Source organism: Suncus etruscus, chromosome 1 (genome assembly GCF_024139225.1).
Source record: "Suncus etruscus isolate mSunEtr1 chromosome 1, mSunEtr1.pri.cur, whole genome shotgun sequence".
Lineage (NCBI taxonomy): Eukaryota > Metazoa > Chordata > Mammalia > Eulipotyphla > Soricidae > Suncus > Suncus etruscus.
Genome location: NC_064848.1, coordinates 202,622,791 through 202,637,655, shown reverse-complemented (window position 1 = coordinate 202,637,655; position 14,865 = coordinate 202,622,791). Strand labels below are relative to the sequence as shown.

At 57.0% G+C, this 14,865-nt stretch overlaps 1 protein-coding gene across 1 annotated transcript in view; it reads left to right on the top strand.

Annotated features, from left to right (window-relative positions):
• Positions 1-14,865, top strand: part of SDK2 (sidekick cell adhesion molecule 2) — a 198,862-nt gene that overhangs the window by 163,672 nt on the left and 20,325 nt on the right. Inside the window, exons 28-37 of the mRNA XM_049769932.1 lie at positions 385-483; positions 2,078-2,272; positions 3,615-3,816; positions 4,540-4,643; positions 4,947-5,017; positions 6,707-6,845; positions 7,894-7,950; positions 8,827-8,928; positions 9,034-9,149; positions 11,812-11,998. Of these exons, the coding sequence (XP_049625889.1) occupies positions 385-483; positions 2,078-2,272; positions 3,615-3,816; positions 4,540-4,643; positions 4,947-5,017; positions 6,707-6,845; positions 7,894-7,950; positions 8,827-8,928; positions 9,034-9,149; positions 11,812-11,998 (1,272 nt within the window). The remainder of the gene's footprint in view (positions 1-384; positions 484-2,077; positions 2,273-3,614; positions 3,817-4,539; positions 4,644-4,946; positions 5,018-6,706; positions 6,846-7,893; positions 7,951-8,826; positions 8,929-9,033; positions 9,150-11,811; positions 11,999-14,865) is intronic.

Sequence of the window (14,865 nt, the reverse complement as noted above, 5' to 3'; positions counted from 1 at the left end):
CCCACTCTGACATCCTTACTTTTCCTCTCAGCTTCTGTCCCCATGTCCCCAAGTAGTTACCTAGCAGAGTGTGGAGACTTGGCGTGTCAGGACTAAGGGTTCCAAAGCTACGTCTGGAGATAGGGTGGGCACATCCCATCCCACCACATTGGCACCAGAGGGTAAGGAAGACAGTGCAAACACAGAGGGAGCACCCCACAATCTAAAAGCAGGCACCCCACACAGATCTTCACATCGGCCCAGATGGAGAATCAATACCCCCAAACACCTGCGTGTTGAGGACCCCTCGTCCAGCTCAGAGCCCTGATTCAAAGTCATCCACATGCCCCAATCACAATGGCCATGTCCAGCAATCACACTGTCCCCCACTTTGTGTCCCCCCAGTTCCAGGACCCCCCATGGGCATCCTGTTCCCGGAAGTAAGGACCACCTCTGTGCGGCTAATCTGGCAACCCCCCGCTGCCCCCAACGGCATCATCTTGGGTGAGTCCCCATTTCCCTGCCTCTACCCGAAGCTTACTGATGGGGAGGTGCTAGACCCTATCTTGGGGCTCAGTACCTTCTGCATTAGCAAGAGACAAGCTGAGCTAGAAAAGTGGGGAGGGGGGCAGAGATAGCACAGCGGTAGGACGTTTTTACCTTGCACACAGCCAACCCAGGACCAATGGTGGTTCAATCCATGGCATCTCATATGGTCCCCGGAACCTGCCAGGGGCAATTTCTGAGCTCAGAGCCAGGAGTAACCCCTGAGTGTCGCCGTTGACCCCCCCAAAAAATTGGGGCTGGAGCGATAACACAGTGAGGTGGGCATTTTCCTTGCACCCGGCCAACCTGGGTTTGATCCCCAGCATCCTACAGGGTCCCCCAAGCACTACCAGGAATGATCTCTGAACACACCAGATGTGGACCCCCAAAAAAGAAAGAATATAAAACATCTACATCTCCCCAGGAATTGCCCAGACCCCTCTTTTTTTTTCCCTTGAAGCCCCAGGGTCCATAGAAGAGAGGGCAGTTTAAAGACCAAACTTATGGTCAATTGGTCGTTTTGTTTTGATTTGGGCCCCACAGCTAGCGGTGCTCAAGGGAACATGCAGTTCTGGAGATCAAACCTAGGCTTGCAAGAATTGCACTCAACCTTGGGAGCACTATCCCTGGCCGCAACCCTTAGTTTTGTGTCCCCAAATATCCCCCCACTGACCCTGCAAGGTAGTAAACCTCGGCTGCTATTCCTATGTGTGAGCGGCAGGGGGCGTGCTAGCCGGCTCACAGCCGCTTTCCAGGCACTCCAGGCACTTGGAAGGATGATGCTTGGAAATCAGACACAGCCTGAGTCAGAGCTCCTCGCGGGCGCGCACGCATGCACATGAACGCGCACGCACGCTGCCGAGCGCGCGCGTACACCGACGAGCGCGCGCGCCGGCATACCCATATATGTTCACTGTTCGCGTGAACGCGCACGCACACACACGTGAACGCGCGCGCACTCTGCAGGCCAGAGCCTGAGCCTTACTTAGCCTTAGCTCCCTTTCTTGTAAACCACAGGGGCTTATATTTATATTTCTAAATATACTTATATAAATATATAAATATTTATATTTATAAATATAAATACCCTGTATCTCCCCCCAGGGTAGAGGAGGGAGTAAGGCTGGAGCCAAAAATAGGTTGGGGTGCAGGAGACAGGAAAGGGGCTTACTTAGCAGGCAGAAGCACAGGCCCAAAGATATTATTTTAAAATAAATAAAACAATTGAGCTCAGAGAGATAGCACGGAGGTGGGGCTTTTGCCTTGCATGCAGAAGGTCGGTGGTTCGAATCCCATATGGTCCCTGAGCCTGCCAGGAGGGATTTCTGAGCGTAGAGCCAGGAGGAACCCCTGAGTGTTGCTGAGTGTGACCCCCAAAACCAAAAATAGGTGATAAATATAAATAAATCAATAAAATAAGAAGAGGTTTGGAGTACGCAGAAGGGGGTGTGGATTCAGGGGAGTGCGGGCACCGGGAGGACGCGCAGGCACAGAGGAGGAGGAGGCAGCTGGGGGGGCCCCGGCCTTCTCCCCAGCTCGCCCTCCCCCTTAGCCTACCAGCTCACCCACCGGCTCAACGCCACGGCGGCCAACACGGCGGCGGTGGAGGTGCTGGCGCCCAGCGCCCGGCAGTACACGGCGTCGGGGCTCAAGCCCGAGTCCGTCTACCTGTTCCGCATCACGGCCCAGACGCGCAAGGGCTGGGGGGAGGCGGCCGAGGCCTTGGTGGTGACCACGGAGAAGAGGGGTGAGTCCTTGGCCAGGGACAGGGGGGCCCGTCTCAGAGCTGGTGCAGAGGGAGGCTGATGGGTGGGTGGGTGCTCAGGGGGGGCATGATCTGGGCACCCCCTTGGCCACTCTGGCCACCCCAGCAGATCTGGCCAGCCAGTGGGCACGAGGCACCAATGGGCTGCGGCCTGCATGGCACCACTCCCAAGCTGGGACTGGGTCCAGGGACAGGCCTGAGGCCCAGAGGCACTCAGAAGCCCAGCACCCTCCCCTGGAGGCTTGGCTTGGGGTGTCTGGGAGTCTCTGGGGCTCAGAAGGAGGAGGCTTTTGGGGCACCCAGTGTGTGGGCATAGGGCTGGGGCCAGACCACCCCAGGCCTGGGATGGGGACATGGCCAGGGACTGGAGTGGGGGCGTGGTCATAGAATGGGTGGGCGGGGCCTGGACAGGTCAGGGCCAATGACTGCAAGAGGGCTGGGCAAAGAAGTGGGTGGGTGGGGCCAATGATTGGGTGGGCGGGGCCTGGTGGGACAGGGTCAATGATTGGGTGGTGCCAGTTGGGATGGGCGGGGCCAGATCCTGAGTGGGAAGGAGCCTAGGTAGGATAGGGCCAATGATTGAGAACGGGTTGAGCCAAGAACTCATTGGATTGTGTCCAATGTTGGGGTGGGCGGGGCCAAAGGCTTAGTTACTGGCGGGTCAATAACTGGGTGATGAGGGGCCTGGGATGGATGGGGCCAATGATTGGGGTGGGCGTAGCCAGTGGTTGGATGGGCGGGTCTGGTGAGTGTGGCCAATAATGTTGATGGCCAATGGTTGTGTGGGGTGGGCCAAGAACTGAATGAGGAAGGGCCTGAGATGGATGGGGCCAATGGTTGGGGTGGGCGGGGCCCACTTGCTGGAACAGGGCGGGGCCTAATGGGCAGAGCCAATGATTGGGGTGGGTGGATCTGGTTGGGGCGGGGCCAGTGTATGGATGGGCGTGACCAATGGTTGAGTGAGCGGGCCAATGATTGGGTTGGGGTGGGACCAATGGTTTGAATGGGTGATGCGTTGGGGGCATGGCCAGGATTTGGATGGGGCGTGGCCAGTGGTCGGTGTGAGCGTGGTTGGGCAGGGCCTGATGGGCAGACCAGTGGTTAGGGGTGGGCTTGGCTTGTTTGGGCCGTGGCCTCTTTCCATCACTCCCAGGCAGCCTCCTGCAAGAGAAGGGGAAGGTGGGTGCGGTCCCCCCAGGGGGCCAGGTGGATCCACGTCCCTGGACCTCTATGCACGAGGCTACAGGGTGGCCCCCAAGGCCACGGCGAAGGGTGCGCCCAGGTACCCCGTGTCCAGCCCGCCAGCGCCCCTTCCTGCCCGCAGCTCGCCCGCAGCCCCCCGGCAGGCCGTCTGTGCGTCAGGAGGACGTGGGGGCGCGCCGCGTGCTGCTGTCCTGGGAGTCGGGGGGCGACGGGCTCTCCCCTGTGCGCTACTACACGGTCCAGATGCGGGAGCTGCCGGCCGGACGCTGGACGCTGCACTCGGCCTCCGTCAGCCACAACGCCTCGGCCTTCCTGGTAGACAGGTGAGCCCCCCACCCCACCCCCGGCCACCCCCGTGATGTCCCTGGACCAGCCTGGACACTCCCCAGAGATCTCTAGAGGACCCCGCCCCACTCTCAAGAGCCCCTCTGCGTTATATGTTTGGGGAGGTCACACCCCGCAGTGCTCAGGAGTCACTCCTGGGGGTGCAGTGGGAACCATATGGGATCCCAGGAATCGAACCCGGGTAGACTGCGTGCAAGGCAAGCACCCTCCCCACTGTACTATCGCTTCTGGCTTCTCTGCACCTGCAATTAGCAACCCCCCAAGCATTGCACCCCCTCCTTAGACTCCCCAGCATTTCACAATGCCTCCCAAGGTTGCTCTCAGCTCCCTTAACTGAAATCCGGGGGGCTCAGCTGTGGTTTTCTGAGCTCAGGAAGTGACCCAGAGTCTAAATGATCAGGCCGTCCATCAGAAATCCAGGCTGGGTTGGAGGAAAACGGTGATTCAGGCATCTAGCTTGGAAGTTGCACCCCCATTTCTTCTCCTCTGAGTGAGGGGCACCTCTCCAAAACCGACTGGAAGCTCCCGACCACTAATGCCTAGACCCCACTTGTGCCTGTTCTCTCAGGCCTTTCCTCACAGCCTCAGAGTACCCCTCTTGGGACAGCTTGGTTTCCCCAAGTCCCTTTTCCTATCAGAAAGGGGGGACAAAGCCATGGGGGAGACCCCTGCATTCACTGAGCCCTTTGTCGGCCCTCTAGGCTCAAGCCCTTCACGTCCTACAAGTTCCGGGTGAAGGCGACCAACGACATCGGAGACAGCGAGTTCAGTGAGGAGTCGGAGCCACTCACTACCCTGCAGGCGGGTCCGTCTTCTTCGGCCACTGGGCCCAGTCTGGGGGACCCAGGAGGTTTGGGGAACCTACATCAGTGCACCCAGACCACCTGGAACTTCACATCCTCATACTTGGAGGCATCAAGAGCAGTGACTGGGACTTGGGGTGCCCCCCGGGGGGCTCTGGGCTTGTGTCCAGATCCTCCTCCACTTCCTATGGCATCAAGGCAGAGGGCAGGGGTGACTTGGGGGTTCCCCACCATCCAGCACCCGTGGGACCTGATCCCTCTAGCCTGCCCTTCTTCCCCAGACAGCCCTATCCTCCTCTCCACAGCCCCCGACGAGGCGCCCACCATTCTCTCCGTGACGCCGCACACCACCACGTCGGTGCTGATCCGATGGCAGGTTTGTGCTAGCAGGCGGAGAGAACACGGGCGTGGACATTGCGCAGACATGAGCACAGACTCATGGGCACAGGGCACGGGGCGAGGGCACAGCGGGTAGGGCATTTGCCTTGCATGTGACTGACCCAGGTTCAACCCCTGACATCCCATAGGGTCCCCCTGAGCCTACCAGGAGGGATTTCTGTGCACAAAGCCAGGAGAAACCCGAGTCTCACTGGGTGTGGCCCAAAAATAAGCCAAAAAAGCACAGAACAGAGACAGGCAAGAACACACTTGCACATCAACAGGGCAAACTTGTCACGGACTTGAGAGTCCGCTCAAGTCCACACGCCCATGCACACAGACGTGTGCGTACACACTTGCGAACGCAAATGGAAACACAACATGCGCAAGCAAAGGAGCACAAACATGCACGCAGAGGCACACGTCCATGGATGCTTATGCACAAATGCACAGACATGTCCACTTAGATGCCCACACACTGCTTGCAGATCCATGAACAAAAACACACGTACACCTGTACACACAATGCATACAGACATGTGTCTGCACACAGTCATGCAGTACAGACGGCATGGAACCACCTGCTAACACGCACTGCACACACAGATGTGTGTAGAGACACAGGTTCACACCCCACCCCTCAACTGTCATCAGTTGCCCAGGTGTACCCCACTCCTCTCGCAGAGCCTGGTCACCACCCAGGGCAGGGGGTGCTAGGGCCATCAGGCTCTGATCTCGCTTCCCTAGAGTGAGACTTGTCGCACACCCAACACACTGTCACCTCAGGGGCACAGGGTTCTCTGAGCAGGAGCTGCTTTGGGTCTGGTGAACCCCTCCCCACTGCACCCACATGGGTAGGGCTACCCTCTTCCTTTCCCTCTCTGCTTCTTCCTCCTGGCTGTAGTGGGAACCCCACATGCTTTGTGGCTTTGGCCATCCCAAGTCGTCCCTGAAACACTGCCTCAGTTAGCAGAGGGCAGCCCCGCCCTTTCCCTTTGCCTAAACCTGATTAAAAATAAAAAGCCAAGGGGGCCCTGGGAAACCTGATAAGGGGAGACCAAGCCTCCCAGCCTTGCCTCACAGGGAGGTAGGGGGCTCCCTGAAGTAATACAGGCCTATGCCCTGGAGCCGGGCCAGGGCGGCAGCTTGGATCCTTTTGGGGAATGTTCCAGAAGCACCGGGGAGGTCATTAAGGAGCTCATAAAAGGGCTAACGTTGCAGCAGGTTTTTAAGGTTCATAAAAAGCCGTTTCTTCCTTCTCCAGAGGCAGAAGGCCAAGGAGAAAGCAATAAAGGAAGGAGGGCGGGGGGACCGAGCACAGCAGCAAGGAGCAATTCCTTGCAGCCCAAGGTGCACCCATGGAGGGGTTCAGAGGAGAGGGGCTTGGAATCTTGCCAGTGTTCCAGGGAATCTCCTGTTCAAGTCTGGCTCAGGGCCAGACTGTGCGGTGTGACCTTGGCCAAATTCCTTAACCTCTCTGAGCCTCCCTTGCCTGCTCCATGACTGGGCTTGCCCACCCCCCACTCCCGTGCTTCACTCATCTCCATGGAAACACTTGGGATAAGTCACTTCCCAGCATTTCCAGGATGCTCCAGGAGGTGTGGCCAAGTGGGAAAGAGCAGGGAGCAAAGAGGTAAGGGGTGCTCTCCCCCCATGATGCAATGCCTGTGCCCTTCCTTCCCTGCAGCCTCCTCCCACAGACAAAATCAATGGCATCCTCCAGGGGTTCCGGATCCGCTACCGAGAGCTGCACAACAACGAACTGAGGGGCTTCACGCTGCTGCGGGGTGCCCACAGCCCTGGGGCCAAGTGGGCAGAGCTGACCTGTGAGTGATGGGGAGGGCAGGGAGCACCCTGCTCCCTGCAGTGTCCCCCCAACCCTTCCTCTTGAGCACCCCTTAGTACTGGATTCATTCCCTGCCTGATGCCAGGGGCACTGGTGAGCCAGGAGGCGGGTCCCAGACTAAGAGATTGGCACAACCCTGATATGGGGGAGCCTGGGATCCCAACAGAATTCTCAGTATCCTCTTAGAGATTCACTTCTGGAGGTAGGGGACTCAATGTCAGTGCTCAGGGGTGATCTCACCCTCTGGGTGATATTTGGTTCGAGGTGAGAGGCCTCCAGAGGTAGAAGTTCATGGTGCTGGGGATCAAACTCAAGGCTTCACATTTGCCAGGCATTCCATCCCCAGGCCAACAGACAAGAGGCTTTAGTGAAGTGGTCCTCAAACTTTTTAAACAGGGGGCCAGTTCATTGTCCCTTGAACTGCTGGAGGGCCAGACTATAGTTCTAAAAAAATAGAAAAACTATGAACAGAAGTGGCCCGCAGGCTGTAGTTTGAGGACCCCTGCCCTAGACTGAGAGGAGGAGTCGAGACACCGAGAGAAGGAGGGGAGTTGGAGAGTTTGGGGAACTACCCACACATGCGTACTACAGGCCTGGGATGAGTCACAGATAAGCAGGACAGGCAGCAGCGGCAAAAACTCCCAGAGGGGCTGGATACATGTCCTTGGTAGGCCATATATGGCCCTCAGGCCATAGTTTGAGGATCCCTGCTTTAGTGGGTGAATTGGACACAGCAGCCCAACTTCCAGGCTCTAGTACAATTGGGGTTCAAGTCTGGGAAGACGAGCACCTCTATTTCAAATGCTTCTCTAGACCTAATAAGGGAGTCTGATGAAAATCAAGGGCCCCTTTTCCAAAGCTGCTCCAGGGTACCCCATGATCTGGGGTGGGGCCAGTCTGTCAGCTGGTCTCTTTGTCCCCCACTTCGGGAACCTCCCAGCTCTTCTCATGTCTGCTCATGGGGTAACTGTGGAGGGGTCCACTAACCTCCGCCATCTGTTTCTCTCTGACTCCTCCACCAAAATCAGCCTCCTTCTCTGTAAGGAACCTGAGCCGGCCCGGTCTCACACACTATGAGCTGGACGGTAAGTCTCGGGGTTGGGCACACCCAGCCTGCTGCAATAATGGGGCCCCTTCACACATGTGACTTCCCCCCAAACATCCAGAAAAATCTGGGTTGGGGGAACTCACTTCCAGCCCACTCTCAGGGTTTGGAATGAAATGAGGTTCTGCTGATGGGTGGAGGGGCAGCAGGAAAGTTTACTGGGGGGCAGGCAGGGGCAGGGCCCCCTCTCCTATCTAAAACATCCAAGTGCAGCTCTGCCTTACCTTAATAGGGTGACTGCATTGTGCCTCCAAACCTCCACTGTGCCCCTCGACCTCTCTCAGTTGCCACCATTCTTAGGTCACATCAGCATTTCTGGCCTAGAAACAGCCCTTTGGGGATGAAACCACTTCCTTCCTGATCCATGGGCTGCAGCACAGTCAAATGGAGTCCCCTACTCTCTCTGTTCTGTATTCTTGGGAGGGAGGTGGGCAGAGCTACCCTGCCTTCAGCAGCCCTCCATATCTGCTAGCTCCAAAGCCAGAGAAATTACATTCCACCCATGTGTCAGAGCCTAGTAATGGAGTCCAGGGGCTGGAATTCTGCATCAAGGGATTGAGAAAAGATGTGACCTTGACCCCCTGATATGACCTTGGGTGACCCAACTTGACTATTCCATCATCAACTCTTCCCATGTGAATGCCAAGGGCACCCCTTTTAATCCCTGTCAGGGAGCCACCCTGGCCACCCGCGTCCAGCCTCCCAGGGAGGAGGAGAACCCCACCACCACCCCACCCTGCCCCTTACAGGCCTTTCCAGAACCTTCCATGTCCAAAACCTTTCCTGGGGCTAGGGGGCCCGGGGCTAGGGGGCCCGGTCCTGGGTAGGGTCGTTGACAGCAGCCTCTTGCCCTCAGACCTGAACAAGCACCAGCGGTACGAGATACGCATGAGCGTGTACAACGCGGCTGGCGAGGGGCCCTCCAGTGCCCCCCACGAGGTCTTCGTGGGGGAGGCAGGTGAGTGCCCCCAGCCCCATCTCCAACTCCGGGAGCCCCGCTGGAGGAGCTGGGGGCCCAGACGCATCCCTGGCACCGGCACTCACGACCACTCCTGCCCTCCAGTGCCCACGGCCGCGCCCCGCAACGTGGTGGTCCACGGGACCTCTGCCACCCAGCTGGACGTGACCTGGGAGCCTCTCCCGCTGGAGAACCAGAACGGAGACATCCAGGGCTACAAGGTGGGTGGGGCTACCAGGGGGCGTGGTTACAGTGAGGGTGTGGCTACCGGAGGGAGTGGCTACAGGGAGATGGTGGGTGGGGCTATAGATGGGCGTGATCGTGTGGGGCGGAGCTACCGGAGAGGGTAAATAGGTGGGTGGGGCTACAGAAACATGATCACATGGAGGGGCGTGGTCACATGGAGGGCGGGGCTAGGGAGGGCCTATGGAAGAGCGGGTTTATGGGTGGGTGGGGCTACAGCATGGCCAGGCTATAATGTGGGCGGGGCTACATAGGGGCGTGGTCACATGAAGGGCAAGACTACAGGAAGAGGGTATAGGTAGGTGGGTGGGGCTACAGAGAAGCATGGTCACATGAAGAGGCATGGTCATGTGGAGGGCGTGGCTATAGGTGGGTGGGGCTACAACACAGCCAGGCTACGGTGCAGGGCGGGACTTATGGGGGCGTGGTCACAGGGGGCGGGGTTACGCGAGAGGGAGGGGCTACAGGAACAGAGATGTCTATGGACAGGTGGGTGGACCTACAGCATGGGCCAGGGCTACAAGGTAGGGCGTGGCCAAAGGGGCGTGGTCACATGGGAGGGCGTGGTCTGCTGTGGGCGTGGCTATAGGGAGGGGCTGCAGGGAGAACAAGTCTATACTTGGGTGGCTCCAAAGAGGGGTGTCGTCTCCCCTCCATCTCTACTCCGGGGCTGCTGAATCTCTGGGCAAAACCTTCCTCCATCCAGTCCTCAGGCTGCTGAACCCAAAGGCAGGCGGCCGGTGCCAGGGTCTGTTGGAGTCAAGCGGTGGAACAGCCTGGCATGCACCCCGGTTCAGCCCCCTTTGCACTGTCCTCAGCTAGTCCAAGATGTGCTGGATGGGGACCCCGTGTATGGTCCCATTCAGCCAGAACCGCACAGCATCCCTCCAAGGATGGCTTCTGAAATCCCTTCCCCTGTGATGGCCTTTCTCCCCGCCTCTCTGTTCTTCAACCCACTCCCCACTCTGCACATGGCTCCCTCTAAATAGAAGACACCCCACCCCACCCCCGTGATCCTCCGTGGCCTCCCGCTCCTTTCTTGAACCCCTTTGCACCCTGGTCCCCACAAAACACTTCTAGGGGACCCTCTGCCTACACACAGCCTTCTCCTGCCGGCCTGGGCCCCCCAAGCACCTCTCCTGGGCCCCCTCACTGCCTGGTGACTTTACTTTTCTAATATTTCTCACCCTCTTGCAGACAGCCTTGCAGCCCCCCACTGGCCCTCTCTAGGTGTAGCCCCACTACAGCTGTCTCCATTGTCCTTCCCTGCCCCTGCTGTAGGAGGACGCTGTAGTTCATGACAGTAGGTCAGCAGCAGCCTTTTCCCCTCCTACCCAGGATAAAAAAAAAAAGTCCTCAGGTCTTTCTATTAGTGTCAAGCTATTTTTATTGTTTGGGGGAGAAAGGGGGTGCTCAGGGCTCTCCAGGGAGAACTCAAACATGACCGACCCCGTGCAGAACAAGCAATCTCTTACCTGCTGTTCTACCTCTCCAGCCCAGAGGCTGTTTTTGCAAAGAAGAATAAGGGAGGAGTGTAGGAGATTCCCATTGCCGAGATGTGCCAACCGCCCCGTGCACCCCAGGGGTTGGTGGTACCTGTCTGTCTCCAGGCAAGCTACTCGCCTGTGGCCTGCATGCATGAGCCACTTTGGTCAGCAGGTGGCGCCAGATGCCATCTAATCTCTTCCATGGCTGAGCCTTGGCTTTCTAGAAGTTTCCATGGGTGCAGGGGTGTTAGAAAGTGGAGTTTGGGCCTGGAGAGATAGCACAGCGGTGTTTGCCTTGCAAGCAGCCGATCCAGGACCTAAGGTGGTTGGTTCGAATCCCGGTGTCCCATATGGTCCCCCGTGCCTGCCAGGAGCTATTTCTGAGCAGACAGCCAGGAGTAACCCCTGAGCAATGCCGGGTGTGGCCCAAAAACCAAAAAGAAAAAAAAAAAAAAGAAAGTGGAGCTAACTCCACCATCAGCCTCTGGGATCCTGCCAAAGTCCTACTGAACCCCTCGATCCAGCACCTTCCTCCCTACTCCTTCTTTTGTTTTGTTTTGTTTTATTTTGATTTTGTTTTGGGGGCTACACCCAGTGACACTTGGGGGTTACTCCTGGCTCTGCACTCAGAAATCACTTCTGGCTCAGGGGATCATATGGGATGCCAGGGATAGAACCCAGATCCATCTTGGGTCAGCTACATGCAAGGCAAACACCCTTTCGCTGTGCTATCACTCCAGCCCCATCCCCACTCCTGATGTTATACAAGGAGAGGTGAAGTTGGCAGACCACACCCCTCAGTGATCCAGTGGGACCCTACACTGGCCCTAGATTACTGCAGAGAGTTGGGGTCCACTTCCTTCCCTTCCTGCAAACAAGGATTGGTTGCTTCCTCTAGTGACTATTCTGGGGGGTGGTGGTTATTGAGCCTTGAACCCCCTAAAGTCCTCCGAGTCTACAAGCACACACATGAGGGTATTATGGTCTTGTAGAAACTGGATCATGGAGAAAAAGAAGGTTCCAAAATGGCTCTGATCCTTGCAGACTCACATCTCCTATGTGTGTGTCTAAGACAGCATGCTGTCCCACCCGTCCTGGGAAAGGGGAGGCAAGTGGGGTGCGCTTCCCCTCACCCTGCACACTATACCCACAGATCTACTTCTGGGAGGTTGAGCGGCGGAACCTCAGCGAGCGACTGAAGACGCTTTTCCTGGCAGAGAACAGCGTGAAGCTGAAAAACCTAACGGGGTACACGGCATACGCGGTCAGCGTGGCCGCCTTCAACGCAGCTGGCGATGGGCCCCGCAGCGCCCCTACCCAGGGCCGCACTCAGCAAGCAGGTGGGAGAGGGACTAGGCAGAGACAGACCCCCAAGTCTACACTGCGGGGGTGGAGTGGCCATTTACCCCAGAGAGATCTAGGCAGGGGACAGACACCCAAGACACAATGGAGAGGAAGGGGCTCAGCACTTACATAGGGGTGCTCAGGGATGTTGCACCCTCAGAGTCCTGGAGGGACCCGCCTAGACTTGCCTACCGTCTCTTTCACCCCCTCTTTTTTTTTTTTTTTTTTCCGTTTTGGGCCACACTCGTTTGACGCTCAGGGGTTACTCCTGGCTATGTGCTCAGAAATCGCCCCTGGCTTGGGGGGACCATATGGGACACCGGGGGATCGAACCGCGGTCCGTCCTACGCTAGCGCTTGCAAGGCAGACACCTTACCTCTAGCGCCACCTTCCCGGCCCCATGCACCCCCTCTTATACCCCCCACTAGGCAGCCTAGATCTCAAATATCCTGGCCTCAAATCTCCAGTTTTCCATCTCCCAGCTTTTCCGTGCTCCAGTGATGAATTTTGTCAAAGTGTTACAAGTGGGCAAAGAGAGAGGGGCCAGGGCGATAGCAGGGCGATACGGCATTTGCCTTGCATGTGGCCAATACAGGACAGACCCCAGTTTGAATCCCAGCATTCCATATGGCCCCCCCGAACCTGCCAGGAGTGACCCCTGAGAGCCAGGAGTAACCCCTGAGCACCACCAGGTGTGACCCAAAAACAAAAAATAAAAGAAAGAGGAGGAGGCTGGTGAGGCGCCCCCAGAGTGGGGAACCCCTAGCCCCTGTTATCCTCCTCCTAGGGAAATGCCCTGAAGCCACCTCTGAGTGTGTGAGGGCAGGACAATGGGTCTGAGAGTGTTTGTAGGTGCCTCACAGAGAAGCAGGGCTTGGGGATTTTTCAGGGCCCAGAAAAAGCTGTGAGATGCCTAAGAAAAGAGGCAGGAGTGTGGTGGGATTGTGGGGATCCTGGAGGAAGTTGGGGCTCATTGGTGGTATGGTGGGGAGTTGATGGGTCTGAACCATTTGGCACCAGGATCTGGTTTCTGTTCTTCCAAAATGCCTTTGGGCGGACTCAGGGAGATGCTCCCATGGGCTGAGCCTGGATTTGTACTTTTTTTGTTTTGTTTTGTTTTGTTTTGTTTTGTTTTGTTTTGTTTTGTTTTGGAGGCTGACCCGGATGCACTCAGGGGTTACTCCTGGCTCTGACCTCAGGAATCACTGAGTAGGCTCGGGGTACCCCATGGAATACCAAGGTTCAAACCTGGATCAGACACATGCAAGGCAAACATCCTCCCTTCCTTCTGTACTATTGTTCCGGCCTCCTGGATTTGCACTTTTGAGTCTCAGTACAGCAGGCTCCTGAGCACTGAGTCATGAGTAGCCCCTAAGAACCTCTGGGTGTGGGGCCACAGATATAGCATGGAAGTAAAGCATTTGCCTTTTATGCAGAAGGACGGTGGTTCGAATCCCAGCATCCTATATGGTTCCCCGAGCCTGCCAGAGGCGAATTCTAAGCATAGAGCCAGGAGTAACCTCTGAGCGCTGCCGGGTGTGATCCCCAAAAACACAAAAAAAAAACCAAAAAAAAGAACCTCTGGGTGTGGCCCAGATAAACTAACCCCCAAAAGTGGCTCTGGGTTCAAGGAGGTGACTCAGAGGGCATGTGGGTTGTGAGTGGCCCCAAGCACCAAACAGTCAGGTGGGCACAGCCAAGGTCCATCCTGAGCCCCCTAAGGAAACTAAGAAATAAGAACAGGAACTGGAGTGATAGCACATCAGAGAGGGCATTTGCCTTGCATATGGCCATCCCAGGTTCGATCCCCAGCATCCCATAGGCTCCCTCAAGTCTGCCAGGAGTAATTTCTGAGCGCAGAGTCAGGAGTCACCCCTGAGCTCCACTGGGTGTGGTCCCAAAACTAAAAAAAAAAAAAAAGAAACAACATGGTTTTGCTGGGCAGAAGGCAGTTAAGGGGCTCATCAGGATCAGGACCCCACATCCATTTGTACCCCCAAAACGTGGCCAAAAGCACATCTCAAGGTGAGGCTGTTTCTGGGCATGTATCAACGTAATTTCATAATGAGCCATGAGGAAATCTGTGCAGGGCCTTGGGGTCACTCCAAGACTCATGGGGTTCCCCTACCCATGTGTCAGCCCAAAGCAACCCTTCCTGGATCCTGGTGACTGTCCCTGCCCATCCCCACTCCCCCGTGACTTCACCCATGTCCCTCCTTGTGGTTTGGTTTAGTTTATTTGTGTCCTTTACTGCAAGCCACTTGCCCGGAGATTCCAGTCAGAGTTTGGGGTGCCCTCCCTGCCCAACACGCCAGTCACCTCTTAAAGGGGTTTTTCGGAACATCCCTCCCTGCGGCTGGTCACAGCCTGATCCCCACTCTGTCCACATCCGGCCAGGCCTGAGCCCCATCTCTGGGGTGGTAGGACATGGTGTTTTTGTTCCTGTGTCCTGATTCTTGGGGAGGCAGGAAAGGCCACCTCTGTCCTTCAAAGACCCACCACCAGCCAAAGCGGAAGCCACGTGGGGCCAACCCTACAGGGGGGACCCAACAACAAGCCCCGTCACCCCGGCAGCTGGGGGTGCTGCCAACGACATGTCCAGGCCTTGGGGTCACTCCAGGACTCTCCGCCAGTCCCAGAGTTCTGAACTGCTTCTGGCTAGCCTAGGCTGAGTGGCCATCCTGGGTGGCCCCATCACTGCAGATCATGCCTCTCCTTGTTCCGTGCACCCCCAGCCCCCTATCTCTGAGTCCATCGCCTCTAGGAACTCCCCAAAGCCCTGATGTCCTGCGTCCTAATCAGGGGCTCAGTGGAAGCCTGAATTCCCCCCTTCCCCCAGCCCTGGTAAAAAATAGACATCAGG